The 26,776-nt window shown below is 46.3% G+C and overlaps 1 protein-coding gene across 3 annotated transcripts in view; it reads right to left on the bottom strand.

Annotated features, from left to right (window-relative positions):
* Positions 1-4,531: 4,531 nt before the first annotated feature.
* Positions 4,532-26,776, bottom strand: part of HLF (HLF transcription factor, PAR bZIP family member) — a 54,365-nt gene continuing 32,120 nt past the window's right edge. For 2 of the 3 annotated variants that reach the window (XM_081218190.1, XM_081218188.1), the window contains 2 exons: positions 13,799-14,019; positions 4,532-8,836 (listed from right to left, as the gene is read on the bottom strand). In XM_081218190.1, the coding sequence (XP_081074316.1) occupies positions 8,621-8,836; positions 13,799-14,019 (437 nt within the window). In that variant the 3' untranslated portion in view covers positions 4,532-8,620. Of the gene's footprint in view, positions 8,837-12,370; positions 13,368-13,798; positions 14,020-26,776 lie in introns of those variants that run through there. The other variant, XM_081218189.1, reaches the window with a different exon arrangement.

Genomic DNA, 26,776 nt, shown 5'->3' with positions numbered 1-26,776 from the left:
AGACTCAATAGTTGTGGCTTGCGGGCTCTAGAGTGCAGGCTCAGTAGTTGTGGCGCACGGGCTTAGTTGCTCGCGGCATGTGGGACCTTCCGGGACCTGGGCTTGAACCTGTGTCCCCTACATTGGCAGGCAGATTCCTAACCACTATGCCACCAGGGAAGCCCTGCATTTTTCAAATGGATGTTGGCAGGTATCTGATCACTTGGGGTTTTGTACCTCACTGGCTACATTAAGAAGAGCCATGTTGTGCTTTATTAAAATGCTGATATTTAGAGCAGCTATTGCTCTGTTTGTACCTATTTATACTTGTGGTGAAAAGTTTTAGATGTTAGCTTTATAATGTGCAATGTGGGTTCATGGTTAACAAAGAATTTTAGGGAGTTATGTAAGTTAAAATATGGGAAGAAGCCACCGCAATGAGAAGTCCGCTCACTGCAACTAGAGAAAGCCCATGCACAGCAACGAAGATCCAACACAGCCAAAAATCAATCAATCAATCAATAAAATTTATTCTTTAAAAAATGGGAAGATCAGTGCTCTAAGAAACATTAGGCCTCATTTCTAGGTATGTAGCTGAATACCTGGGGTGAGGGACCAAGTGGCCAGGGAGAGAGTCTAGGCTAGGGGAAGGATGGATGTAGAGGCTGGTCCCCTGAGGGCATCTAGACAGCTCTGGACAGTGTTCAAATGCAGGAGAAACTGAGGCAAGAGGCAGGCAGTGATATTCTGAGGGTCCAGCCCAACAGGCTGGGCCAAACCAGGGTGGGAGGTCTGTCCCGGAGGTAGGTAAACCAAGAAGTCCTGTATACGAGAGGTGACGAGTCTGGGTTTTAACCAGGAACCATCCTCCACTCCCCAACCTGGAGAAGAGGCTGGCAAAGATGCGAAGACTTCAAATAAGGACACTGGACTGCAGAAGAAGGTTCTCAAATCAGGGTAGGCTGACCACTGCAACAGCCAACCCAGGATCTCAAAGGCTTAGTACAGGAAGGTTTTTTTCTCCCTCATGTAACAGTTCAGTGACTCAAGAGACCTAGGTCCCTTCCTCCTTAAGTCCACTTCTTCTCAGAGCATCTGCTGGAGCCAGAAGAAGGAGAAGAGGAAGATGGGTAGATGGGGATGTTTGTGGGCCAGTCGTGAAGAGACACTCAGGCTCACTCCTGCTCATGTTCCATTGGCCAGAATTCAGTTGTCTGGCCACACGAAATGAAAGGAAGGCTAGAAAAGGTGGTCTAGGTGAATGTCTAGAAGGGAAAGCAATGGGTTTAGTAAGCGGCTGACATAGTTTTCAGCCTTGTCATAGACCACGGGGGTCTGGGCCTGGCTTTACATGTTATTAGCAGGAGCTAAAAAAAGATGACAGATGATAGATAGATAGAGAGATAGAGAGATAGATGATAGATGATAGATAGACAGAGATAGAGAGATAGATGATAGATAGAGAGATAGATAGATAGATGATAGATAGAGATAGATAGAGAGATAGATGATAGATAGAGAGATAGATAGATAGATGATAGATAGATGACAGATGCATAGATAGATGATAGATACATAGATAGATGATAGATAGATAGATAGATAGATGATAGATAGAGATAGATAGAGAGATAGATGATAGATAGAGAGATAGATAGATAGATGATAGATAGATGACAGATGCATAGATAGATGATAGATAGATAGAGGTATAGATATAGATGTAGAGCGTGGAGACTGGGGCAGGCCTGAAGGCAGAAGCTAACAAAAGACCCTTGGGAACCAGCCACGACTTCTCATCTCTGTGTGAGCGGGAGCCTTCCCTCACACTGCAAGGGTCAGACTTTCAGTACCATTCAGTACATTCGTTAAAGTAAAGGTCTCCAAGATCCCAACAATATCAGAGGCGACAGAGTTGGCTTAAAATTGGTGAGGCTTCATGAATTTTATGGTTATAAAATCAATCTCAGAAACACAACTTCCCTCATAAAGTGACCACACTGTCTCCACTGTTTCCTCACCCATAAAACAGGGATGTCACCAAAACGTAGAAGAGGCTCTTGAATCAAGTATTTGCAGAATAAAAATGCACCCACTAAAATACACAATATATAGTCTGACTCTGTTGTAGCACATCACCAGTGAAATCAAATCAAGCAACATTTATTAATAATGACCATTATTATTACAAAAAGCAAATCTTTGTTGAGTTCCTGTTACACTCTGCACATTGATCCAAGTGTTTTAAATGCACGTTCTCACTTAATCCTAATTACAATCGTATAAGGAGAGTTGTAGTTTGTCCATTTTGCAGGTAAAACTCAGGGCAATTTGGTGAATTTTCTATGGTCACACAGTAAATAATAGAGATGGGATTTAAGTCCAGGTTTGCCTGCTCCGGGCTCACCCTCCTAATTACAGTGATTGCCTTTTGCCTTTTCTGAGCCCATAGTTTAAGCCATGGAGTACAGTAGCATAGAACACAAACTCTGGAATCAGGCTTCTTGCCTGGGCTTAAATTCTGCTTACTTCATTCCCATGAGCCTGTTTCTTTATCTTTAAAACAGGAAAAAATGTTAGTAGCAATTTCATAGCATGAGAATGAAGTGAGATGTGGCAGGTACAGGGTTTAGGACTCAGTAACTGTCAGCTTTTCCTATCGTGCCAGGCTTTGCAGGATGAAGAGAAGTCAGAGAGGGGCCTCTGGATGCAAGTCTTCACAGGCTCAAAGCCCAGAGAGGCAGAGGACGCTCACCACCTACTTTACTTGGGCCTTTCTCCTCCAACAGGGTCCTTTACATTTATTACCAAGAAGCCATCTCCCGACCACAAAGGCAAGACTTCCACATTTCCCACCCAGATCCTTGCTAAAGATGCCCAAAGAGACTCCTAAGCCAGTGATTTTCAAAGAGGGAACGGAATTCCTGTGCTTTGAAGAGAAGGGCTTGGCAGTTGAAGGTTTGTTATGTTTAAATGGGAATGGAAAAGCCATCCCAAGGGCAGCATGTGATGGGCCCTGGGGACTGAGGGCTTGTGAGTGACTGGGCATCTACAGAGCTGGGCTTCACATCAGTTCCTGCCATCCTAAAGTCACAAGTCTCTCCAGGCATGGAGAAGCAGTCATTTCCTCTAAGAGATTTGAAGACACAAAAATATAAAATCAGTTACTCAAAGAGAATCTTGCTAAGGTCATTGTGCCTATTCCTCTGAGAAAGGAGAAAGTTGTTTAATGGTGAAATAGAGCTGACCCCTGACTTGTAGCTGCTTAAATTGGAAGGTGCCACCTGGATGGACGTCCCCCAACCTGTGGCCAAAGCTCTGATCTACTAGGGATGTCAGAGTATGAACCACACCCGTGCTGGGGCATCACCTGTTCTCTCGCTACCAGCCACCTATCCCTTCTTCTGCACAGAATTGTTTTCTGACTTCTTTGGAGGAACAAATGGTCTGAAATATTGGACTGGAAAAAGTGCAACAGGTACACGTTCTACTCCTCAGGCCCCTGTGGCAGTTATTTACTGAGGGCCGATGATGTACCAGAGACTATGCATTTATGTCATTGATTCTCCCCTCAACCCTCAGGGGTGGAGAGCTAACCTTCTCACAGATGGGAGGTTTAGGTTTAAAAGTGCTTAGTAGCTGTTCAAGGTCACACACTCGCTAAGTGACAGATGTGAACCACTGAGCCCCTCACCAGAGCTCCCTTCTCTCCTGCCACAGATGCTGAGCTCCTTGGCCTGGACCGTGGCACATGAGTGCCAGTGTTTTGAGCTCCCCAGGTGATTCTAATGGGCTGCCTGGGCTGGGAACCACCACTCTACATCAGCCTTCCTGGTTAATCAGGGGGTTTTATTCCATCTTGCATCACAGATTCCTTTGGGGGGTGGGGAAGCTATGGATCTCCTCTACAGAAAAATAAATGTTTATACACAAGAAGTTGCATACAGTTTCAGGTAATTATGGAAGTTTTGAAGCTTCTACATGGATCCCCCAAGGTCATGAACTCAAATTAAGGTCAAGTCTGTAAATCCTTGGCTCTAATTACTTGGCCACACATGGGAGTTAGCTGGGAACCTTTAAGAAATTCAGATTTCCAGGCCCCACCCCAGATGTACTGATTCAGAATCACTGGGTCTGCAGTCTTGTAATATGGTCCCAGGTGATTCTTATACATCCAACCAGAAAAGAGTCTTTGGACTGGTTTTGGGGAACCACCACTCTAAATGACACCCACTTGATGGATCAGAACCCTTTTCTGTCACTTCTACCAGCTACTTAGCTCCCGCACCTTCTATCTTTCTTCTGTAAATGGAGATAACAATTGTCCCTACCTCATAGGGTTGACATGGGATTAAATCAAATATTCCATGCAAGTGTTTAGCACAGGGTCTGGCATGTAAGGACTCAGTAAATGTTGATTTTTCACTAATTATATAGTATTATTCCTTTATCATCTATGTAATTAATCTCTGTCAATGGCTTCTTTATGATAGAATTGGGAACAGAATCTAATTTCCAGCAGACTGTCAACAAAAATAAAGGAAAGACAGGAAACAATCCAAAGTTTATTAAACATTAAGAATAACAGACAGATAAAGGTTTGGACTTATCAGCAATAAACACCACCAATACCATGGTGTATAATTACACTGACCTCAAGTGAACTTGTACCTGTTTAACAGATGCAGTCTTTGCGGTGTTGCCAAAAGGATAACGGTGATTATTGTTATGTTCGGTAAGGTGCTCCAAAATGAAAGATTTTATGCCTTAACTATTCTCACACACACACACACACACACACACACACACACACATTCCTCTACATACACTTGGCCCTCTGCAAAATGTACTGACTTTAGTTGCCAAGTCCAATGCATCAAGATTGAAGACATGGCTTTGCTCATTTAAAAATGACATTGTTAATTGTAGAGAAAACCTAGAGGAGATCTTGGCCTTCCCAGTGGGGGCCTAGAAGCCCTCAGCAGGAAGCTGGTAGACTGAGAGCAGGTGTCTACCACCTTCTCGGATAGGTCTGATTAACGCTGATAAAATTTGAGTTTTCCTAAAAGGAACATTAGGGGAAAAGTAGATAAACTCCTTGCGTTTTACAGACTGACCTTTGTTTTACTTTGGGGTGGGGGTGGGAGGTGGGAAGGACTCTACTTAAAATTCTTCTTGACTCTTCTGAAAACAGACTCAAGACCTTTCAAATGTACATTTAGAATTATTGTGAGTTCCCTCACAAAACTGGTGAGTTGGAAGGAACCTCTGGGCTTTCTCATACAGCTTCCTCCCCACCCAATGCCAGAAGTCCGTCTGAATGCTCCTCAAACAAATGGTCCTTCTGCTTCAAAGGATGGTTTCACAGTGGTCTGTTGTATTTGAAGATGAAAGGCCTGTCACTATCCTGCTCACTGTGGGTTTTGAATGGTCAAAAGTGGCCACTTTCTCAAGGGGAGGAAGTGATCACTTACCTCCCTCCCATTCCCTACCTATGTCCTCAAGGCGGCACAAGCAGAAGGATAGGCTGACCAATTTTTGCCTTTCTTTGCAAGTCTAGTCAAAAGAAATGATGCTGTGACCTTGTCAGGAAGTTCTAGGCCGCTCATTCCAAATCATGTCTAAATGATGTTGGCATAATATGATTTGGATTCATTTTTAATGGCCAAGTAATTAATCTCTGAAAGGTGCTTATGAAGGAAAGGTGAAAAATTACAACAGGACTCTTTTAATAGCTTCAGTCTGCAGAACTCATTTGACCCTGGATGATCCAAGTCATTCCAAATTGGGCCGGGCTTCCCATACCATTTAGCAGAACTGCTTTCTTTACTAGTTGACTGCCCTGGACAGAAGGCAGTGAGTCCAGGGGTTGAGTGCTCATGTGTGTGGTGACAATGACCTACATATAAGGCACCTGTACAGACTCCAAAGTTTTTAAATTTTTAAGACGAGGTAGGTTTCTGAAACCTCCCCTGGCACGCCAAAGAATGTTTTATTATGATCGTCTTATCTCTTCTGCAGAAAACATTTATGATGCTCATTTGATACAAACAACCTAATTTCAGAAAGACCAGTACTCAAATACAGTTTTTTCAGCTACCATTTTAAACGTCAATGAATTTAGATGGTCTTCAGTACAATCCTTCAACACTTCTCCACTTAAAGATGCCATTTGTTTCTGTTTTAGTGACGATTTAACAATTCTACTGCAATTAGTCTCTTAACCTATAAAAAGGCCAACTCCATGTCCACTTGTTTCTCTGAATAACACTTATTCAGTTCTGCTTAAGTTTGCCAAGGGTCTTGTTTGTTTTATTGGTTATTTACCTGAACAACGTATTTCAATTCCAATACTCTCCCATCTCCCACCATAATCTGTAGCTTGGGACAAAATGGATACCTAGCAGGAATATTTTACTATTCACATTTCCCAAGACTATGACACTATGAGGGAAGCATTGCCGATGGATTGACAAGGAGACCACCAGGTCGCTAAAGAATTACATACTCTGGACACAGGAAACTAGAAAATCCCACTGATTAAAGGGTATTTTAATCTTGCGGAAAATGTTTCTTTGCAACAACAGCAGAATCTCTTGACACGAGTTAGTGAAACAAAAGAACAATCGTCTTTAAAGTCAAAACATCTATCAAATTATAAACCATACACATAGCACCAATATTAGCCTTATACTGCCTAAGATGCACGTGCCCACAGAGGAGAACAGAACTGTTTGGGACGCTTGCAGTGACGCTCCATTCCAGGAACTCCTAATTTTGAAGTGAACATTTTTGTGGCAGATGCTTTTCCTAAGAAACACTGTATCATCCAATAAATATTTGACTAACATCCATTTTGTGCTTTTGGGTGATGTTAACTGACTTCTTTCTGAGACCTAACAGGAAATAAGGAAGCTCCTTAGATGTTTTAGAGCAGAATCTGACACAGCAAGCTTCGACACTGTTGTAAAATTTCAATTTAAAGCAGAAAACATGCTGATGTGTCAGTGATAGACTTAAAATATTAAAGACTTCAAAAACACCCAAGCACTTCTTCTCTGTACAACATTGATGAATATATATCTTTGCTATATAATTTTAAAACATGGAATAGTTTTCGCTTTCTCTTTGCTATATATAATATATGTCTTCCAAAATACATCGTCAGTATTTATATCTGAAAAATACTGTACAAAAAGAACTTCCTATAATTACTCTGTATAAACATTAAACAATTTAATAATCTCTCCTTTTGGTCTACAGTAAACATTTAAATTGATTGGATTAACCACAGTTTGTGACAACACCATCCCCTTCTGAGATACACCAGTGTCTTTTACATTCATTTTTCAGAAGTCCACTTTATAAGAGCACATACGTTCAAAAGCAAACAGAGAATAAGAAACATAAGCTCCCAAATCATTAATTTATGAAGCATTCAAAAATGACACCACTAGGAAAAAGGGTTTTACAAAACATCAACTTATTAACTTAACTGACTGATTTTTAAAAACGACAAGGTATGATTCACAAAAACATATATATTACAAAAAATGGGGAAAACTGAATCTTAATTGAATTGTATTGAATATCAAGAGGGATGTGGAAAAAGTTAACTAGAAAACTGGGGGCTAAGGGTATGGGAAAGAGGAGAAAACAAAAGCAAACACATCAACGTCAAAAACTGTTCCAAGATGCATTTTTTGGCTGTATACTGATAAGTTAACCCCTTGTTCTTAGACCTGGCACTTCCCTCTGCTTCTCTGTCCTGGGGATGTTCTGGGCATGCTCAAATGCATTACTGTAATTTTTGTTTTTTTAAAAGACAGTGAAATTCTTAGGTAGGGAAAATATCCTACGTCCACTAGTAATACTCAGGCAGCATGCTCTAGCGTACAATAGGATTATTGCTTTAGGTACAGACAGTGCAAAAACACACTCTGTGTTCTATAATAGTACTCTTACTTGCCGGGGTTGGTAGAGTTAAAAGGAAACTTAGTAGACAGCAGTAAGTAAATATGGGATCTAATAAATCTAAACAGCACTTTAAATTTGAAGACGATTATCACCAAAACTGAACATAGGAGGGAAGCAACCTGTAACTGAACGGAGCTGCAGTGTAGTGCTAAATTATTCTGTGCACCTTATTAGCATGGCAACTTACAGATTACACAGAAACAAGAGCCTGTGGTCTTGAAAACCGAGATCTACTATTTCACCAGGGCCCTTCTTAGCGAACCCAACCAGAGGGTCCTGGAAGAGTAGGTAAGTGCCAACATGAAGCCACGCGGAAAGGGCAGGAGTGGAGGAGGAAGGGGGTCAGGAAACCCACGAGAGGTCTCCGCAGTCCAGTAAAAACATGGCACCTTTCATTTTGAAACTAAAAGACGATGGAGGGCTATCAAAATGGCAAGTGCAAAGGGACGCGCGCGCACGCACGCACGCACGCACACACACACACACACGCACACACACCCGTTGACCACACATGAGCACAAGCACATACACACACCCACGCCAAAATGTGAGTCCGTCCTGTTGATGCATCTGGTAAAGTGCTGATGTCAGAAAGGTCGGTAGGTGCGGTGCGATCAACCAGGAGGCCCCTGTCCGGGGCCTGAGGCCGCCCGCGGAAGCCGGCCTACAGGGGCCCGTGCCGGGCCTCGTACTTGGCCAGGATGTTCTTGCACTTGCCCAGCTCCTTGCGCAGGTCGGCCACCTCCTGGCGCAGCGCCGAGTTCTCCTTCTCCAGGAAGGACGCGCGGATGGCGATCTGGTTCTCCTTGAGACGCCGCGCATCACGCGAGCGCTTGGCCGCCATGTTGTTCTTCCGGCGCCGCGCCCAGTACTTGTCGTCCTGCTCGGGGCGGGGGAGACACACACCGACGCGGTTAGACCTCGGCCCGCGGCCCGCACCCCCACCGGGCTTCCCGCCCCCGGCTCCGGCTCTGCCAGCCGACGGCACCCACCCTTCCCCGGGCCGCCTCTCCCGCCCAACAGAGCGCACGTCCCCGAGCGAAGCCGGGCCTCCCGCACTCCCTGAAGGACAAGCCTAACTCCTTCCCTCTCTGCTGGAAATGTTAAACCCTTTTCTTCCCTGGGAGCGTGCTTTCCTGAATAAATTGATACAGTATTGTTGGAAGGCGACCTGGCAGTATCTGCACCGTGCCTCTGGGCTCGCACCCTAGTGCAGTCCTCACGCACGTGCGCACCCGCGGGCCCAAAATTTTTAGTGCAGCATTGTTTGTAATAGAAAAAAATGAGCAAAACCCCCTAATTACCAGGAGCTTTAATAACTACATCATGATAGATTCACACAACTGTTAAAAATAATGATCCAGCTGAACCAGAAGGATGCTAGCGACGTATCACTATGTGGGTAGAAACAGTGGCAATTTGCAGATCAATAGGTTCCTCATCCCACTTCGGTTAAAAAATTATAATAGTATATATTCATGGAAAGAGGCCCAGAAGATTTATACGTAGCTATTGAAAGTGGTGGCTTTGGAAGGGGGATTGAAGGAGGGAGCCAAGGAGAGAGGTAGGATCTTTCACCTTTTGTTTTGTATCCTCCTGAACTACTAGACTATTCTATAATGGGCATGTGTACTTTGGCAATTAAGAACAAAAAAGTTCCACCTGCCACTGATCAATACTCATATTGGTGGCTAACATTTCAATAACTACTCTAATTTCCTGTTTAACTGTTTTCTAGGCTGTCTGAGCCTAAGTGATGTTTAACTGTGGTCAACATGGAAGCAATCCCTCCTTTCGCCCCCATCACTGCTCCCGCTGCCAAAAAAGGGAAAACCCTCCTAGGAGGACTGAGAAATGTAAGTCTTCTTCCATTTATGGTGCCACCTGGTGGGTTTTGCAACCCCCTTTTTTCAACAACTTGCAACAGTAAATTCCTCAATCCTAGCAAAGCTAATACCTGCAGTTATGTGCCACCCAGAATAAGGGAGTGAGCCAGTTCTTCCCCTCCCCCAAGATTCCAAGAGGCATTTGGCACTGGAGGAGGTCACATGGTTTGAGGCCAAGGCTGCGAGCAAAGTCCAAGGTCAGTGGTCTGCGCCATCCCTGCCATTTATCCTGAGCCAACACTTGCCCAGCACAATGACAGGAAGTGTGAGACAGAAAGCATATGGAGGCACCTTCTATCTGTCCTTCACAAGCTAGTACTGTTCTCTTATTTATAAGCCACTCCCAGCTTGCTACACATTTCATAATAATGTGTCACAAAGTGAAAAAGGTGATCTTCATAATAGCTAGTACCAGAATTCTTCTTAGAGAGGAGGCTGCCCTTTGGAAAATACCTGGATAATTAAGCTTGGGGCAGGATTTGTTGCTTCCCTTCAGAAAGGGCGCAGCAGAGCGGGAGGAAGGGGTGAGAGACTAGGCCGCTGGCCCAGAGAAGCTGGGAGGAGCTAAGAGAGCACAAGACTCCACAGGGGCGAGAGAGCCTAAGGCACATTAACAACAGTGAAAGCTCCAGCTCTGACAGAAGTTGTCTGCCTTACTTTGTAAGCCCCAATTCCACCCCCCTTGGTCAATCAGTGAATCTACCGTACTCATCAGTGTTCCCTGGAGTGTAGTTTCCAAGATGATTGGAAAGAGGGGTTGGCTTAGGATGTGTCAGAACCTGCACACAGGGGCCGGGGAGTGAAGGGGTACATGAAGACAAGGAGAAGCTGTGTGCGGCGGCAGGAGGATGGGGATGCGGTGCCACCACAGGCCGTGGACTTGCTGGTTTGTTACCAGGTCTTAAGGACCAGGGGCGTCACCAGCTGACCTCAGTGTAGCAACCAGTTTCTGAGCTCCTCTCACTTCCAAGGTGCTTCACTTCCCAGCCTCACCTGTCCACATGTGCAGATGAGCTAGGCGAGGTGTGGAATGGGGACCATCTCAGGTGGGAGGGGAGCTGGGAACAGGAGTGGAGCGGAGGCTGCAGAAGGCGGGCAGGACCGTCCCAGACGAGAGAAGCCAGCTTTCCCACCTTTGTCAGCACAGAAATGGGGGGCGGGGAGAGCGGGATATTGAGTGGGGCTGAGACATCACCTGTACACTTCCCCTCTCTCTCCCAGGGGCAGATGCCATCTGGCTACGGAGGTAGCCCTACCTGGCAAAGAACTCCTCAGTCCAGTCCCATCTTCTTGGGGGTCTGGTGTTTGATGACACCTCTGCCCAGCAGGCCCCCCCTGACATGTCAACACTCCCTTTTTCTCACTTGGGGGCTGTCAGTAGCGGCTCCCCTTGGAATCCCCAGGCCCTGACATAGGACCTGGCAGACACTAGCATTTGAAAAATATGTGTCAAGTGAATGAATGGGTGTTTGAAAGACACCAAGGCGATTAAACTGAGTCTCAGCTAGGAATCAGTATGCCACCCCTTCATCCTCCTGGGGCTGCCCGCTAACCCAAATGAATGGCTCCAGAGAGAGACTGCAGGCAGCGGCAGGGAGGGCCACTTCACTCACTCGGTCTGCTCATCCAGGGCTGGAGGCCACCTGCCCCGGCTCAGCCCTCCTGCCACGTGACAAACATCTTACAGCTCTGCTTCTTGCTTCACCATTGCTCATGCTCTGGGGCCTGAGACTTTACTCACAACTGAAGGAACCCAGGGACACCTGGCAGGACAGTGTTCCTGCCTGCTCCCCTCACTGGCACGTGAGAAGGCCAGGCCCAGCCACGGTGGCAGTAACATGCATCATTCCAGCACAGACGTTTTTCACGTGGCCTCTTTGTTGCTGAGGTTACCAGGGTAATTAAGTAAGCTTGCTCTTTGCTTTAAATTTGTAAATTTGGAGACCATGTGCAGGTCTGGCTGGAAGTTGTATCTACTACTCAGCAGCATCCCTTCAAACTTGCCTCCATTCAAGAGGAAATCCCTACTGAATGGGCTCGCCGGTTTAGTTTGAGAGGCAAGTTCCAAAATGCACACAGAATTGTATGGCTAAGAACACAGGATGAGGAAAAGCATGAGCTGAAAGAAGATGCCTAATCGCCCAGGACCTAATCCCATGGGGCCCCTTTCTTACCCCATCTTAGTCTAACCATCGATTCCCTGACTAGCTTCAATTTTCTGGTGTTTTTACTATGCACTTTCCTCTTTTGATTCTCAAGGTGACAGCTATTGATTTGTCACCCAAAGGCTCCCGATGTAGCTCCTGTCAGGGCCAACGTGCTTCAGTGACCTTTCTGGAAGCTAGCCGACTTGGGGACGAGGCTGGGCCTTACACTAACTAGCAGTGCTCACCTCTACCTTTCTGTGTCTCCATTTCCTCAGTGGTAAAGTGATCACTTTGGTCTAATGAATTTCTGAGGTCCCTTTTAAAACCCGACATTTTATTTTTTAATAAATTTATTTATTTATTTATTTATTTTTGGCTACATTGTGTCTTTGTTGCTGCACGCGGGCTTTCTCTAGTTGCAGCAAGCAGGGGCTACTACTCTTCGTGGTGGTGAGAGGGCTTCTTGTGGTGGCTTCTCTTGTTGCAGATCATGGGCTCTAGACATGTGGGCTTCAGTAGTTGCGGCACACGGGCTCAGTAGTTGTGGCTCGCGGGCTCCCGAGTGCAGGCTTAGTAGTTGTGGTGCACAGGCACAGTTGCTCCGCGGCATGTAGGATCTTCCCGGACCAGGGCTCGAACCCGTGTCCTCTGCATTGGCTGGCGGATTCTTAAGCACTGGCACCACCAGGGAAGTCCCAAAACCCGGACATTTTATGATTCTGCATCACTGAAGGTAATCTGAGGTACTGGATGCCGGCAGTGACTTAAATCTGTTGGGTACTTTTTCCTCCAGTGCTCTTTGTATATATGAAAAGCAGAAGTAAATGGTCTAAATCAGTTCCAGGACAATGTCCCAAACTCCCATTTTCCCAACAGGAGTATCTCTTCATGTGAACTGTATTTAGGTTTGAGAAATGGTGGTCAGCAGTTAGAGAAGCATGTCTGCTTCCAATGCCTTGAATGTATACAATCATAACTCTATTGTCCATCTGATTGGAAAGCAGCATAAACACAAAATATTCTAAGCAATGGGTGATGAAAATGGTTCTATTTGGGTAGTAGTAGGCATGGCGTAAGTTTAGAAGTCTCTTCCTAAGGTATCATTAAATGTGTCAGATTAATTTTAAGTTGTATCTGATTTCCTAAGGTAAGGCTATTTTCCTTTATAAATAATGTGTGCCTTCAACACAGTAGAGAAAAACCAACCCCAAATTAACCTTTTGTTGAGACACTCAAGTGATCTTTACTTGAGACACAGAGTGAATATTACTTATAAATAGTGTCAGGTAACCCACCAGCTTCCTTAAAAGTCCCACCCTAGCATCCAAGGCTGGCAATGTGGAGAGAGGTCCTGTCTCTGGCTGTTACTCCCTGAGGCCTACAGAGAAATGGAAGCAGTTAATTAGTGTTAAATTCCCAAAGGAAAGGTAACCCTTGGGGACGATGAGGTCCAGATGCCCTTCCCAAATAATTTTTTTTCTCTTTTCAACCTTGAAGGATCCTGGTTTGATTTTACTAGGCTTTCATAGGTTTCCTTGCAGATAGTAGTGGGTTTGCTTCCTTCATGGGCTGCAAAGCACTCCATTTTATTGCCTTTCCTTCTGTCTATGCATTATCAAGATATGAAAGGCGTAGTTCAGAAGACACCCAGAGAGGAAGCAACTTGCCTCGTCACATGCCAAGAAATGGGATCAGAAATCACACGTCTTTGTTCACTAGCTTGTGTGGTTTTCCTGGGGTCACCCTCTTAATCTGCCTCTTGATCCCACCCTCCACTTGCCCACAGCCTAATTTCCAGTTCCAATTTACCTTCAGATCATCTGGGATGAAGACTTTGCGAGCTTTCTTAATCATAGGCTGTGGCTTCAGTTCTTCCTCAGAGAACTTGCGTTTGCGAGGGTCAAACATTTCCTGCCCGGGGATGCTGGAGAGGGCAAGGTCGGCCGGGTCTGGCTCATAGCCCACCGGGACCTGGATGGTGTCAGGGTCAATGGGGCTCGGAGTATTGCGGTTGGCTGGCAACAGCTGGCCTGGAACAACACAGGAGTTTTAATTCATGCACACTCTACGGAGGCCCAGGAGACAGCTACTTGATGATGCTCAGGATGAGGGCAAGAGTCTTAAACTTACTTAAATGTGACTCTAACATCGTTCCTGAAGGCACAGCAGGCTGAATGGCTTTACTCAGGTCAGATCAGGGAAAACAAGGACCCACATACACATATTCACAAACTAAATTAAAAAAACACATGCATTCATTCCGTCCTACAACATATTCATGAAGCACCAACTATGTGTCAGGTACTCTTTTTTACCTTTAAGGTGTTTTCCAGGGGAGTCAGGGAATCAGACCAAAACTAGCCAGTGAGATATAGTGAAGGGATGAAAGGAAACCACGCGTGCTTCCAGAGGGTGGGGGGAAAGGATGTAACCCGAAGCAGGTTAGGGAACACTCCTAGAGAAGATGCTTGGAATAGCGGCGTCTTGAGACACACAGTAATTAGCAAAAAAGGTAATCCAGGGACAAATACAAGACAGAGGGTTGCATTTTTGAGGCACCACAAGTAGTCTTGGGTAGCTGTGTCAGAACACAAGATGGAAAGGAGAGAGGCATAAATGCAAGAGATGTGGTCAAGGGAAGTGGGCAGCAGGGATGTTATAAAAGGCCTTGAATGTCACTGAGCGGTTCTGAGCACTGAAGATAGCAGAGCTGAAGTGTGCGGTTCTGAGCACTGAAGTGATAAGCAGAGCTGAAGTGTGGAAAGAAGTGTGAGGAGTGAACTGAAGGGGGCAGGACTGGAGACAGGAGACGAGCTACCGGGCTGTGGTGCTAACCCATGTGTGCATTCAAGGAATATTGAGCAAAATGGAAAAGATGCAACGGAGATGATCTAACTTCCACTTGACGGTTCTGCAAACCAAAGCACTGAAATGCACAAAGGTCCTCGAAAAAGGGCGGACTGCATTTCGGAATAACAGACTGCAGCGTTTATGTGGGGAGCTCTGAACCTCAACTTCTAGTTTCATTTGAATTTTACAATCACCCCTTTCACGCCCAGAGAATAAGTGAGAGGATACAGCTCAGCTCGGTTTAGCACACGTCCTCTTCTCCCTCACTGCTGAAGGCTGGACGCCGCGTGGAGTATCCTGTAGGTGCCATTAGAAACTACCCCGGGTTGAAGAGCAAAGCCATCGACTTGCTTTCTGGCTAACCTGTGAAACCAGGCTTGTCTGCCTTCCGGAAAGGCCTGGTGGGGAGCTTGCAGAATGAACGTTCTGGGGACCTTTTGGTCCCCACTCTGCTTTGAGCTCTCTTTGTATCCTGCTTGCCAAAGAGGAAGAGATGGGTCCCAAGGCATTGGCAGAGGATGGAGATTTCTCATTAGCCACGCTCAGTTCAGCTCCAGCTTCTAGAGGCTGCTGAGTTCTGCACTGGATGGTGTCAAGCTAGATTTGATCTTGTGCCTCTCGACATTGCCTCAGAAAATGGACCATATCTGAGTCAAACGGGTATTTTACTTCCCCTTTAGAAACTCTCTCTGAACTTAATAATAAAGCTACCCAATGCCCTCTCAGTTCAACCACCGTGCCCCACGCATCACCCCCGCATCACATACACACACCCACAGGTAGATACACCCTCTGCTCCCCTCTGGAAGCATCTCTTAATTAATATTTCCCAAATCTAATTGCTCAAAGTTACTTCAAGTTCTTCCCTAGTACTTCAGTATTCTGTTAATTATGTTGTATTTAAATCCCCTTTATTGATTTATACATGTTAAGGTTTACACACACACACCCCCTCCTCTACCAGACCACATGGTCTTTCATGTTTTCTCTATTTTATCCCCACCCCACTCCTCACAGTGGTGCCTACTTCAGAGTTCCGCTTCTACAAAGAACACTCCTCATTTACTGGGGGCCCTCTGAGATGCTGGGCGCTGTCATTCATTCATGAACATTCTAACAATAACACTTCACATTTAAGCAGAAGCTTTATCTGCATTCTTTCTCTCGAGCCCTTTCTTCCAATGGAAGTAGGTCAGCCCTACCTGCAGCACAGAGAAAACCTAACTGGACCACAGACGAGTCAATGGCTTTCAATAGCTTCCCCAGCATCACAGAGCAACCAGCAAAGGACATGAGAAACACAGCCGGGTCTCTTTTCTCCCAAGATATCCTTGCATCATCTTGTTTGTCTATATTTTCTACTGCATTAACTCTGCTAGACTCATTTTTCCCCCTTTATTCCTAAGTGTCCATAGTATCACTGAGTAACAGGGAGGAGGATCTTTATTATTTTGTCCTACCTTTTGTGGATTTGCAAATTTTTAATATAAGAATTTTCAAGTTAAGGGCTTCCCTGGTGGCGCAGTGGTTGAGAGTCCACTGCCGACGCAGGGGACATGGGTTCGTGACCCGGTCCGGGAAGATCCCACATGCCGCGGAGCGGCTGGGCCCGTGAGCCATGGCCGCTGAGCCTGCGCGTCCAGAGCCTGTGCTCCGCAACGGGAGAGGCCACAACAGTGAGAGGCCCGCGTAAGGCGAAATTTAAAAAAAAAAAAAATTTTTTTTTCAAGTTAAGAATGCATCATTACATTACTTTTTTAAATTACCAAGGATGTTCATTGCAAAATTTCAACAAATGCAGAAATGTGTCTCCCTTACCCCCAATCTACCTTGCTGCTCTTCCCAGAGGAGTCCACCCTTAACTGCTTGGTGTGAACCTCTCAATCCTTGGTTTTTACATACAAATGATTTAACCCAAATAGGATTATACTACCCACAGATCTTAAATTACTTTTTCAATATACCAGTATACCATATGCAATTTCCCATGTTAGTACAAACGGAACTACTCTGTTCTTTTTAGAGGGTGAGTAGTATCCCATAGCTTGGATATGTAACAATTTACTTAATCATTCCCCAATGGAAGGATTTTTAGGTATGTGAGCATTTTTAGAGAAGGGATGTCTAGAAGTGAGACTGCTCATACAAAAGACATGTATATTTTATATTTCTAAAAGCATTGCTGAATCTTATCTAGACCAACATTTCTAAGAGTGCATTTTTGTACAATTAAATATTAATTTTTAAAATGTTGCCAATCTGATATATACACAAATATCACTATTGTTGAATTTACATTTCCTTGTTACTAGTGAGACTGAGCATCTCACATGTCTATTGGATCTATTTCTTCTCCTGTATACCACCCTCTTCATATCTTTTGCTTCTTTTTAAATGGATTTTGTTGCTGATTCATTTGTAAGAATCCTTTATAGAAATAACTCTTTATGGACGATGGATATAATCCTTTCATCTGTTTTATTTGTAGAAAATATTTTCTCCCAGACTGTTTGTTTTCTAACTTTGCTTATAGAGTTTTGCACTATTGACGAGATCTTACACTGTAATATGGTAATAATGTCTTAGTTTTCTCCTTTATGGCCGCTAATTTCATACCTTCTCTATCCCCAAATTATATTATATGCATGCACGTATACAAGTATGTATGTATACATATACATGTGTGTACATACGTGTGTGTACATATATTACTCTATACTTTTCTCTAATACAACTATAATTAATTTATATTTTTAGGATTTTGAATCACCTAAGATTTATTTTTGTATAAAGTACATGCAAGGGGCTTAACACAGTATTCTCCAAGTGCCTTAATATAATGGTAAGTAAGGTTTGACATTTGATAGGGCAAGTTCTTCCCTCTTTACTGTTCTTTTCGTAAAATTTTATTCAGTATTCTTACAGTCTTCTGGATGAATTTCAGGATATATTAAGTTATATTTAAAATTATTAATGGGATTTTTGAATGAAGATTGCATGAAAGCCATAGGTTAATTTAGGGACAACTGATACCTTTTAAACATTCAATATAACCTTAGTATACTCCCCATTTTTATTTTTTGTTCTTTTTCTTACATCTTTAAGTTTCACAGTTTTCTTCACTTTAAACTCTCACATTTTTTGCTAAGTTTATCCCTTCAATGTTTTCTCGTAGTTGTTGCTAGTGTAAATTCCCCTTGTTAGACTTACTAATTGGTTACTGCTGACATATAAGAAGCTACTGGTCTTTAAAATGCTGGGTTTATATCCAGCCACTTTACTCCCTTATTAGTTCTAATAGTTCTAACTTCTCTGAGTTTTCTAGGTAAATAATCTTTTCTGCCTCTAGAGATAGTTGTTGCCTCAATGTTTATAATTCCTACCTAAAAGCACACCTCACTGCACTGGCTGGGCTCTGCAAGGCAATAGGTAAAAGGGATGAGACTGGAGGTCCCTGCTTGTCCCAGACTTCAGTGAAAAAAACTTTTACTGCTTCATATCCTTAAGGTCTATTACAGAATCCTAGCAGATAACAGTTTGACAAGCTAAGGCATTTCCAACCCTTCTATCCCTACTGCACTGAGAGTTGTTTTTTTAAAATCAGAAATCACATACTACATTTCCTCAAATGACTTTTTTTAGTATCTGTTGAGATGACCATGTGGTTTCTTCCTGTATTTGTTAAGTCTGAGCTTGGTATTTCTCCAAGGCTTTCTTTGAAATATCAGGGGTGGACAGGATCAACCCCATGGTGTAGACTCTGCAGTTTGCTGGAACATTGTTTTCTTCTTTTTAAAAGCATCTTAATGAAAGTCACTTCCAGGAGAGCCAAGGAGGATTTCCGGTGGAAAGGGTGGAACAAAGGGCTTAAATCTAGAAGATTAGAAGTTACCTTCAAACCCAAAATTGGCCTCCACTTTTGTCATAGAGTAGGCATGCCTAAACCTCCAAACAGCATAACTGAAGATAGGATGTGTTTTATTCTTACATACTTAACAAGAATTTAGCATCTCACGTTCAATTAGCTGATTAGCTAGAAGGCATCAATGAATGGGTACAGCCACAATCTGTGTTCCGTGTCCCAATCTCAAGTTGATGGTTTATTTCTTTAGTTTATGGCTGCATCAAAGTAATAAACTGTAGCTGCATTTACGACTTAACCCTCAAGACTAATTACAGCATCTCCAACCTTTCTGATGTGCTCCCCATTCAGGAGGTTAAACACAGCCATACCGTCAGGACAGACACCATATCCTAGTGTTACCACTGATGAGCGTCAGCCAGCTGGTGAACATTATCCCCTATATAGAATACTGAGGGGCTTCCCTGGTGGCACAGTGGTTGAGAGTCCGCCTGCCGATGCAGGGGATGCGGGTTCGTGCCCCGGTCTGGGAAGATCCCACATGCCATGGAGCGGCTGGGCCCGTGAGCCATGGCCACTGGGCCTGCACGTCCAGAGCCTGTGCTCCACAATGGGAGAGGCCACAACAGTGAGAGGCCCGCATACCGCCAAGAAAAAAAAAAAAAAAAAAGAATGCTGAGAAGAGAGAAAATAATTTGGTTTTGGCCAATGGGTTCTCTCTTAGAACTGATGGGTGAAATTCCTTGTGATTCAGTTTGGTTCATGATCCTCCTCTCCTTCCCATAACCAGTCTGTGGTCTGTCTGCTTCTCACGACCTCTTTGACCCTAGAGAGTCATAATTTGAGTTTGAAATAGCACTTTTGACCCTCTTTGTACCAACTGCTTTCAGAAGAAAACCATCATCAGGGCTCCCTTCACTGCAAAACACCCAGCTTCCGAGAATCCTTACATTACAGGGTGCCAATTAACTTAGAAGACTGCAGTAACACTCGAGGGTATGTAAAGTGTTACCATACTAGGTACAAAGATTAAATAGAGGCCTTAAAAGTACACCCTAAGGATGCAGGCTTTCTGAACTCTGAGGATGATTTAGCTAGTCTCTATTCCGATGGCAGGAACCTGTTAACTTGTCCAACAAGCACTCTGCAAAGGCGACAATGTCCTAATGGCCAGAGGTCTCATCCCTCCCTCTACCCACATCCTGCTCCACGTGACTCTGCAGTTCCAGGCTGAGTCTTTTTCCCCACCCCTTGAATCTGGGCTGGCCTTGTGGCGGAAGTGACAGGGTGTCAGTTCTGAGGCTGGGCCTAAAGAGGTTTTGCATGTCCTGCTGCTTCTCTGCAGCACTTTCGTCACCACCATATATACATGCTTGGTCTAGCCCCCTGGGGGGGGTGAAGGGCACATGGGGCAGGCCAGTCTAGGTCAGCCCAGATCACTTGTGCCTGAGATGTGCGAGTCTAGCCAAGATCAGCAGAGCTACCTGACCAACCCACAGCAATTTCAGACGAGTGAACAATAAACCCTCATGTGTATATGCTACCAAGTATTTGTGAGTGTTTGGTAAACACTGTCATGGCAACAGATGACTGATCTACAAGCTGAGCTAGTATATCTGGGGACATGCTTATACAATAACATTAATATCACAGGAAGGTTTTAAAATGCACCCGGTAGTGGTTAAGCTGTGAAGTGAGTCAGGCTTAGGTTTGATTTCTCATTCCGCCACCTATACGGTATAAACTTGGGTGTTTGTGAATAAAGGACCAGAAAAAAATATTCCACATTTCCTAGTAAGGTCTGTTGTGAGGACAGGAACTACTAGTGAATTTTTTTTTTCCTTTTTTTAAACCTACCTCTCTTAGTTCTAGTTTTTTCATCTGCAAATGGAGATTACAATGCCTGCCTCATAGGGCTGTGTGAGAAATGAATGAGACAAGGTACTTATAGAGTGCTTAACATAATGCACAGTGCCTGGAAAGCAATCAGTAGTCTCCATATAAACACAAATATAAAGTATAGATACTGTGGGGAATTCCCTGGTGGCCCAGTGGTTAGGACTCAGCGCTTTCACTGCCATGGCCCGGGTTCGATCCCTGGTTGGGGAGCTAAGATTCTGCAAGCCGCAAGCCAAAACACATATAGAGATAGACAGATACTATGATCCCAGGTACGTTAAAAAAAATCCAGTAAAAAGACTGCCTCCTCATCCAAGCCGGCACGGTCCCTCCCTCGAGCATCTCTCCACATCCTCCTGACTGCTCCCCTCCTTCCACTGGAGCCCCCACAATGCACTCTCCACACAGCCACTGAGAAACATTCTAAAAACAGAAGCCTATGCAGCTCACCCCCTACCTCAAACCCTCCAGAGGCTTTGCACTGCCCCACATGGTAACACGCAAGGCCCCTCCTTACCCCGCATGCCCAGCCGTGCCGGCCTTCCTTCTGCTCCTCACCTGCCCTAAGCAGGGCCCCCCCACCCAAGGCCTGTGTCCTTAGTATTCCCTCCACCTAAACACTTTCCCCCTGCTCTCTGCCCGCCTGGCCCTCCTGCATGCTTTAGACACCAGTTCAAATGCCACATCTTCAACCCCTCTGACTCTCCTCTGCCCCAACTCACCACCTATCAAACCACCCTGTTTCATTTCCTTTGCAAAACTTATCTCCCTCCCACATTACCCTCTGTATTTGTTTGACCTTTGTCAGTGACCTCCTTCCATTCGCATGTAAGCTCCAGGGAACGGGGACCTTGTCTTCTTTGCTGCTGCATCCCTGGCTTCTAGAAGGAGCCTGCATGGAGAAGATGCTTAGTACTAACTACTGAGTAACTGGAGATAAACACCCCTGGTTCCTAACAAGGACTGTTGTGGGGAACAGGGACTATTTTTGCTTTTTATTTGTTATATTTTTCAAATTATCTATAATGAGCAACATTTACTTTCAAAGACAGAAATAAAAATTTTCCTCTAAAAATGGACTTTGCTTCACTTTGCACATATATAACCTTCAAGAGGCTGTGTTAAATACTGTCAAGAAAAGACCATTCAAACCCCCAGAAAGGAAGAAGAGGAGGAGAAAGAAAAGGCTTAACCAAAGATTATATTAGAAAGTGTCCTTCCCACCTCCAGCGGCTGGGAATCTGTCATAACCCTGAGACTTTTCAAGTGTCCTGAGCCTTACTCAGCTGATACACTGACTTCAAGGCAAAAACAAATCCCGCCCCCCACCGCCTCTCTCTCTCTCTCCCTCCCTCCCTCTCTCTCTCTCCTTCCCTCTCTCTCTCTATCCTCTCCTCTCCTCTTCTCTCTCTCTCTCTCTCTCTCTCTCTCTCTCTCTCTCTCTCACACACACACACACACACACACACACACACACACTTCATTTGTGCCATACCCAGACAAGGTGCCCAGTAAGTGCTGTCTGTGATTGTGGAACAAATACACTGAAAGATCCTCTATAAAGATTGCTTTGATCAAAGCAGCTCTTTTCCAACAACTCTCTCCACGCAGTAACGGACTGTCAACAGAAATATGGGTAAAGCACAGCACCGAGAAGCCAGCCCAATCCATTACTTGTAAACATTAGGAAGGGTCTGTCTGTTACCATTTACTGAGAGGGCGAATGAAATGCAGTCCTGTGGGCTGGCAGACAGGCCTCCCCTGCCCGCTGAGTAACCACTGTTAGTCAACAGCGATGAGTGGCCGGGAGGAGCACCCCCTCGCCAAGGCCCTGCCAGTGTATCACCTCACTTAATCCTCAAGATAGCTGTGTGGGGATTCCCTGGTGGCGCAGTGGTTAAGAATCCGCCTGCCAATGCAGGGGACACGGGTTCGAGCCCTGGTCCGGGCAGATCCTACATGCTGCAGAGCAACTAAGCCCGTGCACCACAACTACTGAGCCTTCCCCCTAGAGCCCGGGAGCCACAACTACTGAACCCGAGTGCCACAACTACTGAAGCCCACGTGCCTAGAGCCCGTGCTCCACAACAACAGAAGCCACTGCAATGAGAAGCCCGCGCACCGCAACGAAGAGTAGCCCCCCTCTCCCCAACTAGAGAAAAGACTGCGCGCGGCAATGAAGACCCAATGCAGCCAAAATAAAATATATAATAAAGAAATTTAAAAAAAAGATAGCTGTGTGAAGGTGGAATCATTACTAACTCCATTTTCCAGACAGTTTAAGACAAGCTCAGAAAGCTAAATGATTTGCCGAAGGTTGCCCAACTAGTAGATGAAACAGAATCTCACCTCCCACCTCTTCTGACTCTACAGCCCAAGTTCTTAATCATGTAAATGCTTCAAAGGACAGCAAGGGACTGTGTGCTTCCCAACTGAGAGTTTTGCATCAGGACCTGGGTCTCCTGGCCTCAAGTACAACGTTCCACTGACCCATCAGCCCACCCCACATTTTATGGATGAGGAAGTGGAGGGTCAGAGGTGAAATCTGCCCTCAACACCCATACACAAAGTCATGCAGCCAGAAAGCTGGTGGGAGGTTGGTGGAGTTCAGTCTCCTATGGCCCATCGGGTTCCTGTGCAGCAGATGGTCCCCCAAGGAGGCAGGAATGCCTCCGGCTATGGACAAGAGCCCCAGGAATTTACGGGCAGCCAGCCACCCCATTTCCTTTCCCTCCCTTCCCTCCTCCACTACTTCTGTCTTCCTGAGCTCCTGCCAAGAGCACTTCTTCAATGACAAAACAACTAATGACCCTCAGGGCTAGGGCTCCTGTCAACACTACATCTCACTCAGGCATCTTTAAAGAGCTCCTGGATAGCCAGAGACCGCGCCTCATTTATTCTGTTGTGGGATATGGCTGCAGAGGCCACGTCATGGGGGAGGCACGCTTTAGGTCTATACCCTTGAATTATCAGTATGCCAATTAATACTGGGTCTGGGTTTGGGCAGGGACAGCTGGAATACCGTTCCAGGCTCCTGCTCTGGCCTTCGTCCCTCACTTTGACCCGTCCTGGGAGATGGCCTGGTTCGTCAGAAAGCACAGACAGACCTGGACTCACAGTGCTTTTGCCCCTAAATAACTCTGTGGCCTGGGGCCAGCCACTCCACCATGCAGAGTCCTGCTCCCTCCTCTGTCCGCTGGGGCCGGCTGGGATGGGCAGGACGTGGGGAGGCCACTCGGGGGCGGGGATGTGGAGTCCGCACATCCGTCCCTGAGCCCCCCAGCACACACCTCCCTCCAGCTGCAGCCCAAGAAGAGCCTGCTGGCCGTCACCAAGTGTGACCTGTGTCCAGGACCAGCACGCTGGTCTGGGATTGTGCACCAGTACCCAAAATGGCCCTGACTTGACTTGGCGGCTCCTGATCTGGCAGAGGCTGGGACTGGATTAGCAAGGCCTCTCATTCCAAGGGTGCGGATCAGCGCATGTCTTGCCAGTGGAGTCAGCAAGAAACCTGCCTCCTTGAGGTGAACTTGAGAGGCGAGAGCAGAGCGGCTCAGAGCCACGCCCGCTGGCAGTCAGTGACATGGGGCAGATCAGTTCCATTCAGGGGTCAGGGCACATGCGGGCCCCCTGGCCACCACGCCACTGTCCCCAAGACAGAGCAGCAGAGTCCCCTCCACCTGCTCTCCCGGGGCCCCTCCCCATTGCTGTCACAGCGCCTCCGTGCGCAGACAAGGAACAGGGTGGCCAGAAATATACTCACAGCACCAGAGACCAAAGCCTGCTTGAACTGGATTTCAGATCTTGCAACACTGACCCCCCATCCCTGCCCCGCCACAGGTGCGTAGGGAGTGTCATAAACTGGAAACAAGGTGCACTGTCCCTCCCCGCCCCCACACTCATGTCCCTGTGCCACTCCACCCCAAGTCATGGAACATGCATAGCTGGAGAAAAGCAGGCCTCCTGGCTTCCTCTGCACCTGTAGGAAACGCAGGTGGGTGAAGACCTGGGAAATGCAAGGTTGAGTCCCACCAACTGCCTGCTTGCCCAGTCTTCAAATGCTCTGTGCAGCAGCCATCCCTTCTTTTTTATTTTATTTATATTTAGTTATTTATTTTTGGCTGCATTGGGTCTTTGTTGCTACGTACAGGCTTCCTCTAGTTGTGGCGAGCGGGGGCTACTCTTCGTCGCGGTGCGCGGGCTTCTCATTGCGGTGGCTTCTCTTGTTGCGGAGCACGGACTCTAGGTGCGTGGGCCTCGGTAGTTGTGGCACACGGGCTCAGCAGTTGTGGCTCGCAGGCTCTAGAGCGCAGACTCAGTAGTTGTGGCACACAGGCTTAGCTGCTCCAAAGCATGTGGGATCTTCCCGGACCAGGGCTCGAACCTGTGTCCCCTGCATTGGCAGGAGGATTCTTAACCACTGAGCCACCAGGGAAGTCCCCGCAGCCATCTCTTCTGAGAGAGCAGAGGCCCAGTCCTCCCAAGGCTGTAGCAGTGCCAGTGGCTATAATCCAGAATGGCCACTTCAAGCCCCTCTGCAACTGCACACGCTAGAGGATAAGCAACAAGAGACATCTGGAGAGGATCCAGTGGGGCCTGGAGTCCTAACCTCAGCCCCGCCTCAGAGCCCCCACGTGTGCACGGTGGTGATGTCAGCTTTCCAGGCAGCAGCAGAGGAGGGGCTCCTGCCTGCATTTACATGCTGCATCTAGACCTGGTTCAAGTGCACGCCGAGTATCTACAGCCTCATCCCACCCTCCTGACAACCCTGCGAAGCACATAGGGCCCATGGGCACATTTTACCTATGGAGAAATTGAGCCACTAGGCAATTTACTGAGGTCCCCCTAGGCTGGGGCTACCTTCTTATCAAGCAGAGAAACAAGCTCTCCATCCCTGGAGGCTCTTTCCATCTTTAATGACAACATGCACCACTGGAATCAGCACCACCCAGGTCCCTGGAGTCTCTTTAATTGTCTGAGTTGGTGAAAATGTGCAGGCCTAGTCATTTGAAACCCGCAGTTTTCAAACTGCTGTCCCGGTGAGTTATTATATTAAACTGACTCTTCTCCTTTAGGCCATGTGAGTTTTTTGTTTGGATTTAGAGGAGAGAGTGAAGCAGAACGTGAGGTAAGTGCAGGGCTCGCTGACGTCCACTGTGAACCCAGGAACCGACTGCAAACAAGTGGCCCACACTCTCCTGAGCAACACCCTTCCTCCTCTCTCAACCCCCCCCAACCAGTCCAAACAAACATAGGAAGAAAACCAGAATTGTTTTAAAGCCTGAGTTTCCGGATGAACGTGAATAGGATTCAGGTGTGTCTGTGGTTCTGCGGCTGCTCAAGGAGATCCACAAAAATTCCTTCCTGTGCGAGTCTCCAAGTTGAGTACCCAAAAGTAAACAAGCTTTTCTAAAGCCTCCTGCCTTGGTGCCTGGCCAGCACTCTCTGAAATTCCCTCACCCCAGAGTTCACAGAGAACCCTGCACTGGTCTGGGCGCTGCTGGTCACGGCCTCCTGCTTGCTGTCGTCTCAAAGCCAAACTCATCCTCCAAGCTCCCAGGGACCATCAGCCTGAGAACTGTCGTCGCCTGTCCGGCGGGCTCTGAACTTCAACCACACCCCTCTCATGCAGAAGGATCGGAATCCAGAGACCACGCCAGTTATGGGAACTGTGGGGGAGACTCACAGTTGGGCTTCGGTTTGACCACCCGTTATATAATGGGACAAGAGTTTGGGATGACAGCAAAGGCTCATTCTAGCTCTTGCAATAAATTATCCTTAAGTTCAGTGAAGGTTTTCCGCTGTGGTTCAGATCCCTGTCACAGGCCAGGGCAGGCCATTCCTCTGAGGACCTGGAGAAATTCAGTGCCTTCCTAACTGGCCTCTCTGCCGCCTGCAATCCTGTCCTTCAACACGACCACCAGGTTCCTCTTCCTGGCACATCTCTACCATGATCAACGGCAGCAGTGGCCTCCCACTGCCTCCAGGTCCAAGCTCTCCACCTGGAGGTCAAGGACGTCCTCACTCCCACCTCTGCTCTCTGCTCCAGGCACACTGGTCGGCCTTGGGTCCTGGACATTCCCGCTTCTCATCCTCTCCGCCTCTACCTGTCGCTCCATCCCTCAAGGCCTAAGTCTGGTCCTCCTCCCGCTGACTGTCCCAGTGTTGGTGACAAC

Source organism: Mesoplodon bidens (genome assembly GCF_964165515.1).
Source record: "Mesoplodon bidens genome assembly, chromosome: 19".
NCBI lineage: Eukaryota > Metazoa > Chordata > Mammalia > Artiodactyla > Ziphiidae > Mesoplodon > Mesoplodon bidens.
The sequence above is the reverse complement of the archived record's forward strand: the minus strand, read 5'-3'. Positions and strand labels throughout refer to the sequence as shown.